At 49.9% G+C, this 13,772-nt stretch overlaps 1 protein-coding gene across 11 annotated transcripts in view; it reads right to left on the reverse strand.

Moving 5' to 3' along the window:
* Nucleotides 1–13,772, reverse strand: part of LOC147099635 (trinucleotide repeat-containing gene 6B protein-like) — a 199,804-nt gene that overhangs the window by 38,016 nt on the left and 148,016 nt on the right. For 10 of the 11 annotated variants that reach the window (XM_085969901.1, XM_085969898.1, XM_085969902.1 and 7 more), the window contains 4 exons: nt 7,120–7,304; nt 4,270–4,344; nt 1,575–1,623; nt 768–913 (listed from right to left, as the gene is read on the reverse strand). In XM_085969901.1, coding sequence (XP_085826027.1) covers nt 768–913; nt 1,575–1,623; nt 4,270–4,344; nt 7,120–7,304 — 455 coding nt within the window. The remainder of the gene's footprint in view (nt 1–767; nt 914–1,574; nt 1,624–4,269; nt 4,345–7,119; nt 7,305–13,772) is intronic. The other variant, XM_085969900.1, reaches the window with a different exon arrangement.

The following is a 13,772-nucleotide window of genomic DNA, read 5'->3' on the forward strand; positions in this document are numbered from 1 at the left end:
CAGATAAAAGTGGCTTCCCATTTGTTGACAAGCCACTGGCAAAATAAAACCCAGATCTAAACACACAATAAATACAAGGAGAAAAAAATCCCGTCAGCTTGGCTCAGTAGGTAACACTCTTGCCTCTGAGCCAAGCGGGCTGTGGGCGCAGGTCCCATTCCAGGACTGGAGTGATAACCTAGACTAACCACTGAGGTACTGCTGGGGTGGCTGCATTGTTCGAGGGGCTTCCCTTCAGATGAGACCTGTCTCCCTGTTCTGATGGGGTTCAGGTAGATGTTAAAGATCCCACAGAACGATTTGAAGAGCAGGGATTTTTCCTCGTCGCCTGGTCAACATTCCTCCCTCAAACACAACTACTAGAAAGAGATCGCAAAGGCAAAACAAATTGCTGCCTGACCTGCTGAGTGTATTTCCACCATTTTCTGTTTATATTTCAGATACTTGTTCCATTACCACCCCCTTTTGCCTTGCACCATCATCCCTCTTTCCCCAGTTCTGACGAAAGGTCATCGACCTGAAACGTTAACTCTGTTTCTCTCTCCACAGATGCTGCCTGACCCGCTGAGTATTTTCTGCATTTTCTTTTTATGTACGAGAAAGAGATTACCTGTGGCTTGCGAGTCATTACTTTGTATAACATGGCTGCTCCATTCACCTATATTAAGAGTCAATGCACTTCAGAGAAATGCTTTAGGGTATTTGAGAGAAACGAGAAGCTAGATAAATGTACGTACTCTCTCTATAACTGGCAGCAGAGCCCTCACCTTCTCAAAGTAGGGTCCACTGTCTGTGGTGGGCGAGTCTTTGGAATTTGGTGGCCGGAATCCCGATCGATCCTTCCTCATCATTACATTGTAATCCATGTTCATTCCCCGTTTGTCAGGTTCCAGCTTTTTGTCTGGTAGACCACCTAGAAGAAACAGCAAAGGGAGGTTTTAATGATAGACACCAACCCAGTTAAAATGCATTCCCACACACAAGCAAGAGTGTATATATGTGCGTGTCTGTCGGCAAGTACTGCTAGCAAGCTACGTTACTCATCCATTAGGCTCAATTCACAGTTTGCGCTGAATTAGCTGTTCTCAGGTGGGGCAGCTGTCAGGGTACTGCAATTTTCTGGGCTGGGTCATGTAAAACTCGGAGGTCTGCCGATCCCGATCGCCATCCCATGGCCACGCAGGTGGACACGGGGTGGGGAGGAGGCAGGAGCAGAGAAAAAAATAATAATCAGGACAAGCTACTATGCTCTCCACAATCAAAATACTCAACATTCGGAATCTAGGGACACGTCACAGGATCTCAGTTTAACGTCTCGTCTGAAGGGAAGGGCACTTGGTTAAGGTGTCACAAGGTGGCTTGAACGGTGCCCTGATCAGAATCAGCTTTCAGGAGTGGCGAGGAGAGAATTGGGGAAGGAGGAAAGATGACGTACGCATCGATTCTCCACCTCGGCACTGCCTGCCATTGTTAAGTGTTGACTAATCGAATACAAGGATGATTTAGTAAAAGTAGCAGCTTTAAAACACATCACCCGCTTCGAATAACCCAACCGTACTCTGTTTAATACTCACCAACAGTTAAGTCCATCTTGTTACCAACACCGTCTTCGGAAGACTCCCTCTGTGAATGGAACAAAGACTTGTAATAAAAACAAATCAAACAGTAAACTATTAAAATCGGAGTTTGGCGGTGTCCACGTGTTACTATATTTCTTTCCATCACAGCCCAAGCACCTCCAAACTGTATGAAATATTAACGTTTGACAATCTGCCCACACAGTGCAGGCTCCCAGAATCCCTGCCTGCTCAGAACTCAGCGCAGAGAGAAGAGAGTTTTACCCAGTTGGTATGGGTTGAATTTGACCCCAGGTCCAAGAGGTGAAAGGTGAGGATCTAATCCCATGTACTGCCCACTTTCTCACGTTTTAAAAATTACAAAAAATTATGTTTTTTTCCCAGTCAAACGGTCAAAGTGCAGTCATTCCCACGTTATCTGCTTGGCTCATTTACAGTGTAGGTGTTGGTGCATCAGTCAAAGGTACCATGTTCTCCCATATATTAATATGCATCTTGGGAAACTAACCAAGCAGTGCATTATCAAGAAATAGCAACCTGGAAACAGTTCTGTATTGAATAGTCGAGACATAAAACACAGCATCAATAACTACAGCCACCACAAAGACTTCACAGACTCCCCACTTCTCCCTTCAGCCAGGGTATCTACCACCTTCACGTCCTCCTCCCCATCCTGGTATGCAACAACGTCCACCCCCTATCTTTCACAGCAACTTCCTGCTCAACATCTCCCCCACTCCCTTAGCTCCTCAGTATCTTCAGAATCACAGAACAGTTACAGCACAGGAGGCCGCCATTTGGCACGTTGAGCCCGTGCCAGCTCTCTGCAAGAGTGCTTCAGCTAGTCCCACTCACCCCGCCCTTTCCCCGTAGCCCCGCAAGTCTTTTTGCTTCAGGTATTTATCCAACTCCCTTTTGAAAGCCACGATTGAGTCCGCCTCCACCACCCTTTCAGGCAGTGCATTTCAGATCATAAACACTCGCTGCGTAAAAAAGTTTTTCATCGTGTCGCCTTTGGTTCTTTTGCCGATCACCTTAAATCTGTGTCCTCTGGTTCTCGACCCTTTCGCCAATGGGAACAGTTTCTCTCTATCTACTCTGTCTAGCCCCATCATGATTTTGAACACCTCTATCAAATCTCCTCTCAACCTTCACTGCTCTAAGGAGAACAACCCCAGCTTCTCCAATCTATCCACGTAACTGAAGTCCCTCATCCCTGGAACCATTCTCGTAAATCTTTTCTGCACCAGAACTGGACACAATACTCCAGTTGAGGCTGAAGCAGTATTTTATAAAGGTTCATCATAACTTCCGTGCTTTTGTACTCTGTGCCTCTATTTATGAAGCCCAGGATCCCGTACGCTTTTCTAACCGCTTTCTCAACCTGCCCTGCCACCTTCAACGATTTGTGCACATATACCCCCAGGTATCTGTTCATGCACCCACTTTAGGATTGTACCCTTTAGTTTATTTTGCCTCTCAGTATTACCACACCCCGACCCTATCGAACTCCAGGGTTGAAAACCAACAGTTACAATCTGAAATGTCAAACAGGGGTATGGCCATGAAACAAAAGGAACAGCCCCATCATTTCAAAGAAAATAGTTTTAGATAATAAATAAATGTTCTCCATAAGCAAATATTGCCATTTTATTATATCTCTCCAGGAATCAGTAGAGCCCAGCACAGATGGTTTACGTAGCACTAAGAGAGAGTGCTGCAGTAAACTTTATTTTTAAAGAGATGATCTGAGGAGAACCTGATGCCACAATCAGACCAAGACTGCAGACTGTGCAGCGATCAATGTCGTCACTAGGATTAGTGTGTGTAATTTACGACATTAAGCCTGCTGACCGAGGCTCATTACTCTAAGCCTTGTGACACAAAAGATGGCGTTGGCTACAGTATAAAACGCACCAAAATGAACTGCAGTATGAATCCCCTCCACCCCAGTCACTTTGTTCTCATATTCAGTCCACTTGAACTGTTTAAAAAAAAAACCAGTGGCACAATTATCGATTCTTTCCTTGTGAATCGGTGTTGCGGCTGGATTGAGCATTTTGCACTGTGTAACACTGGGAGAAAGGTCTGGAGGGTACAGGTCTAACGCTGGTGTCAGGCAGTCCACTGTAAGCTGCACTGCCTTCTACACGGCCTGCCCACCGCACCCCCCACAACCACACGGCCAATTTAAATTATTGCCCATGCACGATATCTACAATGTGAAAGCCAGTGAGCAGCCTGCGCGGGACCTTGCAGATGGCCGCGCAGCTTAGCGGGAACATTGGTCCAGGTCCTGCACTGGTGGCGGCACTAACACGGGGAGCAATTTGAGGTAACAAATTCGCAGAAGTGTATCGTACATTAAAGCTTGAGACTCTTCTCTTGTATATTGGTCGCAGTGCAATAAATAAACCCAGTAACAGCACTACACATTATAACCAACTTCGCCCTCATTTTTGCGATGGGGAATAAACGTGTAGTGACTTCTTATGGTCACATTTCCAATTGGCTCAGACGCGGGAGTTTATATTGCAAATCATTTCAGCCTATTTTATGTCACAAGACTCCACCTTTTTGTCACATGAGGCTTAAAGTAATAAGGCTAGTCAGCAGCAGGCTTAACGTGATAAATTTAACCCGCAAATCGGGTACACCAGGGCTCCAGCGTGTTCAGTAAAGCTGCTCTTACCAGTAATCCCATTTTGGAAAATTGCGTAGAGAGCGGGTTTATCCATGTATCATTGTTCCCACCTTTCATGGAGCCCTAAGAGAGAGAGAGAGAGAGAGAGAGAGAGAGAGAGAGAGAGAGAGAGAGAGAGATTCAGAATAAACTCAGTCGTGGTGAAAATGTTAAGCTGTCTTTTCTACTCCAGATGCTGAAGGACCAGCATTTGTTAAACATCTTTCAGATTTCTGGTATTAATACTCTCTCTCTCTCTCTATTTCAGAATCAACCCATTCAGCTGATTTAAACCCATCTGAACTACAATGCTTCCTCCCCATTCCCCAGGACGGAATCAATAAAACCCTGAAAATTCACAAGTTCTGTCTGATTTAATGGACCAGGTCACAAAATGGACGATTTCATGATTTGTCGTCCTCCTTCTCTGTTTGCAGAAATAAGTCAGGACAAAACCGGCAACCGGGAAACGTATTTCCCTGATCTGACGTTACTAAATGTTATCACAGGTGATAACTGTACATTTATACCAGGGCTTCTCTGTTGTTTAGCATCACATTTTATGCTTTCGAACCGTTGCTATGCAGCCCCCAGGATGAGCATGTTTTCCCTGATGAACTGAAGTGCTACCCACAGCCCACCACTTAATGTCACTAGAACTTAACGCCAAACAGCAGGGGGGGGGGGGGGGGGGGGAGGACTTCAGCCAGACTGCCTCCATGAAGCTGTGTTAAACCACAAAGCATCATAAACAGTGTTAATTCTAAGACGTCAAGGGTAAAAGCAGCATCAACATTGGGAGTTGCTGGCACTGGCAGAATGTAAAAGCAGAGTAAAGTCCCCCCTACTCTGTCCCAATAATGTAGCTCAGCCCTAGACTCAGAAAAGCTCCCACTACTGGAGTTTAGAAGAATGAGAGTTGACCTCATTGAAATATTTAACATTTTTAGAGGGATTGACAGGGTAGATGCTGAGAGGTTGTTTCCCGTGGCTGGAGAGTCTAGAACTCGGGTTCATAGTCTCAGGATAAGGGGTCGGCCATTTAGGACTGAGATGAGCATGAATTTCTTCACTCAGAGGGTTGTGAATCTTTGGAATTCTCTGCCCCAGAGGGCTGTGGATGCTGAGTCGTTGAGTATATTCAAGACAGAGATCGATAGATTTTTGAGAATTAAGGGGATCAAGGGATATGCAGATCGGGCGGGAAAGTGGAGTTGAGGTAGAAGATCTGCTATGATCTTTATTGAATGGCGGAGCAGGCTCGAGGGGCCCCAAGGCCTTCTCCTGATCCTATTTCTTATGTTCACTGCAACAGTGTGACATTCCTATTTCTCCACAGCAATCACCCCTTCCTAACTGAAACAGATGATCAATTTAGTGCCAATTAGCGTGAACTACACGCAGTGTTATGGGTCCAGCCCACGACTCTGGATTCAAAATTCCAACAAAAACAACCCGACTGGAGCGCTCTTACTGCCAGCAGAGAAGGAACTGCTCAGCTCATCAGTCTGTGCTGCACTCGCACAGCTCCAGGTCCCAGGGATGAAAGGATATGATTGCCAAGCCACTGCAATCCCCTCAGTCCCCCCTCACCAGTTTAAACTGGAACAAAATCTGGACAAGGCCTGCTGTGATCCTAATCGTGCATGTTGCAGCAGTAGTGGCGGCGTGAACCAGTCACGCTGACTTAAAAAACAAAGTCAGGAGCCACTCCGGCACAGAGCGACGGAAAACGACAGGACTGCTTAAAACGAGCCCTTTTATATTTGCAATTCTTTTCGAAACTCGCAGGGTTGCATTACTGTAAAAAACCCGTGTTGGCTGGATGACTGATAAAGATCTAAAATGCTCAGGAAGCCAGACTGCTGCAAACGTTCACCCACCTGGCTTGTGGCCAATGTGTTCTCTAATTTTCTTTCCCCCTGCACGGGCCCTTTAAATTGATTGATGCGCCGCCAGGCCCCTTAGGGGGAACATTGCTTGTGGCTAGCTAAAAAAAAGACTTGCATGATGATGCAACTTTTGCATTTACAATTTTTATAAAACAAATGGTACAAATTTAATCAAAATGCCTCAGCATGGTACAAGCGCACAACGGAAATAAGTGACCAGAACTAGAATTCCGCAGCAGAAAACATGACTAATTTCTTGTGTTCTGGTGGAACCCCACCTTCTCGGAGACAAGGGCTGATCTTGCTCAGTGGTTGTTTCCGTCACACTGTAACTGTGAGCCGTCCAGGTAACTGCACAACCTCATGTCAGGTTTAAAAAAAATCAAATTTATTCATTGTTCGGAACTGTCCCCCCCCCCCACCCCGCCACAAAAAAGGAAGATTGTACCAGGCAGATTTTCTGGCTGTTGTAGACATAAAAAAAGGGAAAAACCGGGAACATGGAAAATGTGAAATACAAACAGAGAATTCTGGAAGTGCACAGCAGGTCAGTGCCCGAGAAGGAAAGTTAGGTGACAATTTCAGGAGACCCTCGGAGCGCCGACGGAGGGCCCATACTTGAAATGCTAACCAATCTTTCTCTTGCAGAGGCTGATCGATCTGGTGTACTGCCAGATTTCCCTCGTTTTTTCCCCTGCATGACTCTTTCAGCGAACGGTACATTCGTGCCATCGTATGACACCATCGAAAATTCAGGTCCATCACACAAATGTTATTGCTCGTTGACTGACCGCAAGCTGCACCATACCTGAATGGCTGACATCGCCATTGACAAATTGGCGCGTTAGAAAAAGACACAGAGGCCGTCTCAGCTTCCGTCTAGATGCTGGACTTGAACCAGGCTCCCAGAAGCGAGAGAAAGATAATTCACCATCTGCTTATCCTTATAAGAATTTCCCATCCTTACCTTGTGAATTTTCTTCCCGCCTGAGGTCCAGTTAGATGCGTTGTAGGGTGAATTACTCTCCTGAGTTCCGGCACTGTTCCACAGGCCGATTGGACCATCATCATCTTCCTCCCAGCTTGGGGGGCGGGTACTTGCCACAGCAGGTCGATCACCACCTCCCCACCCATCCTGCATAGATTTTGAACCTGAAGAAAAGATATATTCAGCATTTTATTCCTCAAAATAATTTTAAAATTTAGAGAAATTAACACTCAAACTCCTCTATGGAAATATGGCTCCCTGGTCACTTAACTGTCCAAGGTGGCGAATAACAGACACAGAACAAGGAGGTCTCAGGTTTGATCCCTAGTCCATGCTCAGTTTTTATTTTATTCGTTCCTGGGATGTGGGCGTCGCTGGCCAAGCCGGCATTTATTGCCCATCCCTAATTGCCCCGAGAAGGTGGTGGTGAGTCGCATTCTTGAACCGCTGCAGTCCGTGTGGTGAAGGTGCTCCCACAGTGCTGTTGGGGAGGGAGTTCCAGGATTTTGACCCAGCGATGAAGGATCGGTGATATATTTCCAAGTCAGGATGGTGTGTGACTTGGAGGGGAACTTGGAGGTGGTGGTGTTCCCATGCGCCTGCTGCCCTTGTCCTTCTAGGTGGAAGAGGTCGCAGGTTTGGGAGGTGCTGCCGAAGAAGTTGGTGAGTTGCTGCAGTGCATCTTGTAGATGGTACACACTGCAGCCACGGTGCGCCGGTGGTGGAGGGAGTGAATGTTTAAGGTGGTGGATGGGGTGCCAATCAAGCGGGCTGCTTTGTACTGGATGGTGTTGAGCTTCTCGAGTGTTTGTTAGAGTTGCACTCATCCAGGCAAGTGAAGAGTATTCCATCACACTCCTGACTTGCGCCTTGTAGATGGTGGAAAGGCTTTGGGGAGTCAGGAGGTGAGACACTTACCTCAGAATACCCAGCCTCTGACCTGCTCTTGTTGCCACAGTATTTATGTGGCTGGTCCAGTTAAGTTTCTGCTCAATGGTGACCTCCAGGGTGTTGATGGTTGGGGATTCGGCGATGGTTATGCTGAAGAATGTCAAGGGTCAGCTGGTGTCAAAAGCGTTAGGGGTGTTATAAGTGTGCGCGCGAGAGAGCGAGTGTGAGGAGGAAGAGGAAAAGAAAAAACTGGAGGAAGGAAAACCCCCGGAGGAAATGTCAACTGATTGAAACCCTCTAACAAAAATCAGGCAGCTAGAAGAGAAAGTTATACACAGAAAAGCAAACACAGTTATAAGGTGAAAAAAATGTTGGTCATCAGCTCTTAAATACTGGGCTGGTTTGAATTTTAAAACGTGCAATTAAAACATTAAAAATATTTTCTGTTCAGTACTTCAATTGATCTTCAAATAAATAGAAACAGGAGGTTATCAGGGATTCCCTGCCTCAGTGATGTCATTCGGTTACTCAACCAAACTGACATGGAGGCCCCATTGACTGGTTGGATCTGGAAATCTAGCTGAGAAATGATTATGAAGTTATGAGTGGACAGAAAAACAGTGCGCCACGACACTGAAACCACAGTCATTCTGGAACCTTCCAACTTCAAAACCGAAACAACCAGTTAAGCAAGGCGTGTTTGGAAAGTACGCCCAATATATTCAGCTGTCAAAACCTTGCAATTGATAAATATGTTGTAGTGGATTTTAAAACATGCTTTCTTTGGAGCATTTTACACAAATGGTTGCTGCTCCAGTGTTGGGGCTTCACGCACATGGATTACACGTGACTGAACTCAAATCTCAGTGACGCGTCACAATCAGACGATACCGACTGGCATCCAATTTCCCACTCCACGACCAGTGCAATCCATCAGGGATGTCAGGTCAGCATTTTTTGACGTAAAGCCTTGCTACCCAGTAACAAATTTAAAAAAGGACCAAATGCAGCACACAAGTATGAAATCTATCTTTCCCTCCTCTCCAAGGGACTCGGACACAGTTCCACGTATCCTGGCAGCCTTCTGGCAAGTGGCTTGCTCAAGTGACCATCCTGAAGTGCAGCCTTGCTGTTCAGGCATTGGCAAACTATTGAATTACACAGAACACCACAGCACAGCCAAGCCTTATCCAGTGTGAGCGGGGGTATCTCTGGCCCAGGGAAGGCAGTCTGCTTGCAATACTCAAGAATCCATTGAAAAAAGTGCTGAAGGTTTGCAAATCATTCGGTCCAATGAGAAGAAAAGAACCCCTCTGATTGCAGATGGGAGTTCCTGGGTTTTTCTGCTCCGTACAGCGGAGATCAGAGACGAGAGAGAAAGATAATCCTCAATATCTTCTCCTGTTAACTCATTAGATTTGTTGGCATTTGTGGGGGTGTTTCTCATTCTGATGGGGGCGCAAGGCTATCCTCTAGCTGCCCCCAGCCAGTGCGACTCTCCTCCACCTCCCCCCAGCCAGTGTGGCTCTCCTCCGCCTCCACCCAGCCAGTGTGACTCTCTCCTCCGCCTCCCCCCAGCCAGTGTGACTCTCTCCTCCGCCTCCCCCCAGCCAGTGTGACTCTCTCCTCCGCCTCCCCCCAGCCAGTGTGACTCTCTCCTCCGCCTCCCCGCAGCCAGTGTGACTCTCTCCTCCGCCTCCCCCCAGCCAGTGTGACTCTCCTCCGCCTCCCCCCAGCCAGTGTGACTCTCCTCCGCCTCCCCCCAGCCAGTGTGACTCTCCTCCGCCTCCCCCCAGCCAGTGTGACTCTCCTCCGCCTCCCCCCAGCCAGCGTGACTCTCTCCTCCACCTCCCCCCAGCCAGTGTGGCTCTCCTCCGCCTCCCCCCAGCCAGTGTGACTCTCTCCGCCACCTCCCCCCAGCCAGTGTGGCTCTCCTCATCCTCCCCCCAGCCAGTGTGACTCTCTCCTCCACCTCCCCCCAGCCAGTGTGACTCTCTCCTCCGCCTCCCCCCAGCCAGTGTGACTCTCTCCTCCGCCTCCCCCCAGCCAGTGCGACTCTCCTCCGCCTCCCCCCAGCCAGTGCGGCTCTCCTCCGCCTCCCCCCAGCCAGTGTGACTCTCCTCCGCCTCCCCCCAGCCAGTGCGACTCTCCTCCGCCTCCCCCCAGCCAGTGCGGCTCTCCTCCGCCTCCCCCCAGCCAGTGTGACTCTCCTCCGCCTCCCCCCAGCCAGTGTGACTCTCCTCCACCTCCCCCCAGCCAGCGTGACTCTCTCCTCCACCTCCCCCCAGCCAGTGTGGCTCTCCTCCGCCTCCCCCCAGCCAGTGTGACTCTCTCCGCCACCTCCCCCCAGCCAGTGTGGCTCTCCTCATCCTCCCCCCAGCCAGTGTGACTCTCTCCTCCACCTCCCCCCAACCAGTGTGACTCTCTCCTCCGCCTCCCCCCAGCCAGTGTGACTCTCTCCTCCGCCTCCCCCCAGCCAGTGCGACTCTCCTCCGCCTCCCCCCAGCCAGTGCGGCTCTCCTCCGCCTCCCCCCAGCCAGTGCGGCTCTCCTCCGCCTCCCCCCAGCCAGTGTGACTCTCCTCCGCCTCCCCCCAGCCAGTGTGACTCTCTCCTCCGCCTCCCCCCAGCCAGTGCGACTCTCCTCCGCCTCCCCCCAGCCAGTGTGGCTCTCTCCTCCGCCTCCCCCCAGCCAGTGTGACTCTCTCCTCCGCCTCCCCCCAGCCAGTGTGACTCTCTCCTCCGCCTCCCCCCAGCCAGTGTGACTCCTCCGCCTCCCCCCAGCCAGTGCGACTCTCCTCCGCCTCCCCCCAGCCAGTGCGGCTCTCCTCCGCCTCCCCCCAGCCAGTGTGACTCTCCTCCGCCTGCCTCCCCCCAGCCAGTGTGACTCTCCTCCGCCTCCCCCCAGCCAGTGTGACTCTCCTCCGCCTGCCTCCCCCCAGCCAGTGTGACTCTCCTCCGCCTGCCTCCCCCCAGCCAGTGTGACTCTCCTCCGCCTCCCCCCAGCCAGTGTGACTCTCTCCTCCGCCTCCCCCCAGCCAGTGTGACTCTCTCCTCCGCCTCCCCCCAGCCAGTGTGACTCTCTCCTCCGCCTCCCCCCAGCCAGTGTGACTCTCCTCCGCCTCCCCCCAGCCAGTGTGACTCTCTCCTCCGCCTCCCCCCAGCCAGTGTGGCTCCCTCCTCTGCCTCCCCCCAGCCAGTGTGACTCTCTCCTCCGCCTCCCCCCAGCCAGTGTGACTCTCCTCCGCCTCCCCCCAGCCAGTGTGACTCTCTCCTCCGCCTCCCCCCAGCCAGTGTGACTCTCTCCTCCGCCTCCCCCCCAGCCAGTGTGACTCTCTCCTCCGCCTCCCCCCAGCCAGTGTGACTCTCCTCCGCCTCCCCCCAGCCAGTGTGACTCTCTCCTCCGCCTCCCCCCAGCCAGTGTGACTCCCTCCTCCGCCTCCCCCCAGCCAGTGTGACTCTCCTCCGCCTCCCCCCAGCCAGTGTGACTCTCTCCGCCGCCTCCCCCCAGCCAGTGTGACTCTCTCCTCCGCCTCCCCCCAGCCAGTGTGACTCTCCTCTGCCTCCCCCCAGCCAGTGTGACTCTGGTGACTTGCTCCAAGCAAAAGAGAGAGCGAGCGAGGGGAAAGGTTCTATTGCGGTGAGACTGCGAAAGAGTTCTATTTAACTAACAAGTGCTGACAGCCATGTCAGGGACGTTGGATGGGAGCTATTACTGAAATCTGAGAGAACTGTATTAACATGCATACGTACAGACTTGAAGCAATGCAAAGCGCGAAGGTGTCCTGTGTGTATAGGCAGAGGTGTACAGATTTAATTCCCTACTGTTGCTCCCCCCAGTAACCCCTATGAGCCAATACCCCACTAAAGGTCATCAGCATTCTTCATTTGAACAAAAATACTTATTAAAAAATAGAACAAATAGAAGGAGGAAAGCAGAACAAGACTTTCCATGCTTCCCTCCCTGCTATTCTGCTGTTGCCATTTACATCTCTGCCGGACCCATCTTTTGTTTCCTTACTTGTCCCATTATCACTCCCTTTCGCCTTGCACCATCATCCCTTTCATAATTTAATCACTCCTGCCTTCCTTTTGTTCCTCACGCCCCACCCCGGCCTCTGTATTATCTCATTGAAACGTATAAAATTCTGACAGGGCTAGGCAGACTGGAGGCAGGGAGGATGTTTCCCCTGGCTGGGGGGTCTAGAACGAGGGGTCACAGTCTCAGGATACGGGGTAGGACATTTAGGACTGAGATGAGGAGAAATTTCTTCACTCAGAGGGTGGTGAACCTGTGGAATTCTCTACCACAGAAGGCTGTGGAGGCCAAGCCACTGAATATATTTAAGAAGGAGATAGATAGATTTCTAGACACAAAAGGCATCGAGGGGTCTGGGGAGAGTGCAGGAATATGGTAATGAGATAGAGGATCAGCCATGATCATATTGAATGGCGGAGCAGGCTCGAAGGGCCAAATGGCCTACTCCTGCTCCTATTTTTCTATGTTAGCATAAGAACTGTTCATGGCTAACATTTTGCAGTTCTGATGAAGGGTCATCGACCCGAAACATTAACTCTGGTTTCTCTCTCCACAGACGCTGTCTGACCTGCTGAGCGTTTCCAGCATTTTCTGTTTTTATTTCAGATTTGCTGCATCCACAGTATTTTGCTTTTGTTTGCCCGAGCTACAGAGACCAGGCAAGTCCCAGGCCTTGAATGATCTGATCTCAGCCAGGCATTTAGTCAGAAAGCTGCAATTGGTCTCAGTGCTAGGGACAAGAATAAAAACCCAGAAAACCTTGCTCTCGATCATTATCTAGGTGAATCCTGCTGGTAAAGTCTGTGGATATCAGGCAGGGACATGACAGGACGTGTCTTTATGAGGATAACCAATCGATCAATCTAGGTTCATAAGTGAGGAGCGGCCAGGTGCAACGTACTGTAGGGTGGCCAGTGCCCATGGAACCACATTCCAGAAATCAGTGCCGTCAGCAGAGGACACGAGTCTAGAACTAGGGGTCACAGTCTCAGGGTAAGGGGTCGGCCATTTCAGACTGAGATAAGGAGGAATTTCTTCACTCAGTTGTGAATCTTTGGAATTCTCTGCCCCAGAAGGCTGTGGATATTCAGTCGTTGAGTATATTCAAGGCTGAGAGCAATAGATTTTTGACTCTAGGGGAATCAAGGGATATGGAGATTGGGCAGGGAAGTGGAGTGGAGACTGAAGATCAGCCATGATCTTATTGAATGGCAGAGCAGGCTCGAGGGGCCATATGGCCGACTCCTGCTCCTAATTCTTATGCTATGACACCAAAAAGGAAGCAATGGAAAGAACCTGCATGGCAGTGGCTTAAATGCAACCATGCCCCATTTTCCCCTCCCCTTTGTGAAGGGGCACTGGGCTCTGCTTTCTGCCTCACAACTGCACTGCAGAGTGCTGATGTTCAGGAAACGGAAGCTGAGTATCCCCATGGAATCGTGCTCCAAGACAATGCACCAGAAAGATTCAGTCTTGCAATGGACACCATTGTTAAAAAAAAAATACTGCAGGCAAGCACACCTTACATCAAAGATAGGATCTTTCCATTTAGCAAAGGCAGCCAGATTCGAGGGCATTGCGTGCATTTTAAGGTCACAGATGTGAGCAATGCTGTAGGGAATGTCAAGTGACTGCCAGAGAGAGAGAGAGAGAGAGAGAGAGAGAGAGAAGGCCATGTTAATAAAGTTTATTGAAGAATGATCT

This window comes from Somniosus microcephalus, chromosome 28 (assembly GCF_052327205.1).
Source record: "Somniosus microcephalus isolate GS21.2 chromosome 28, FLI_Smic_1.0, whole genome shotgun sequence".
Classification (NCBI taxonomy): domain Eukaryota; kingdom Metazoa; phylum Chordata; class Chondrichthyes; order Squaliformes; family Somniosidae; genus Somniosus; species Somniosus microcephalus.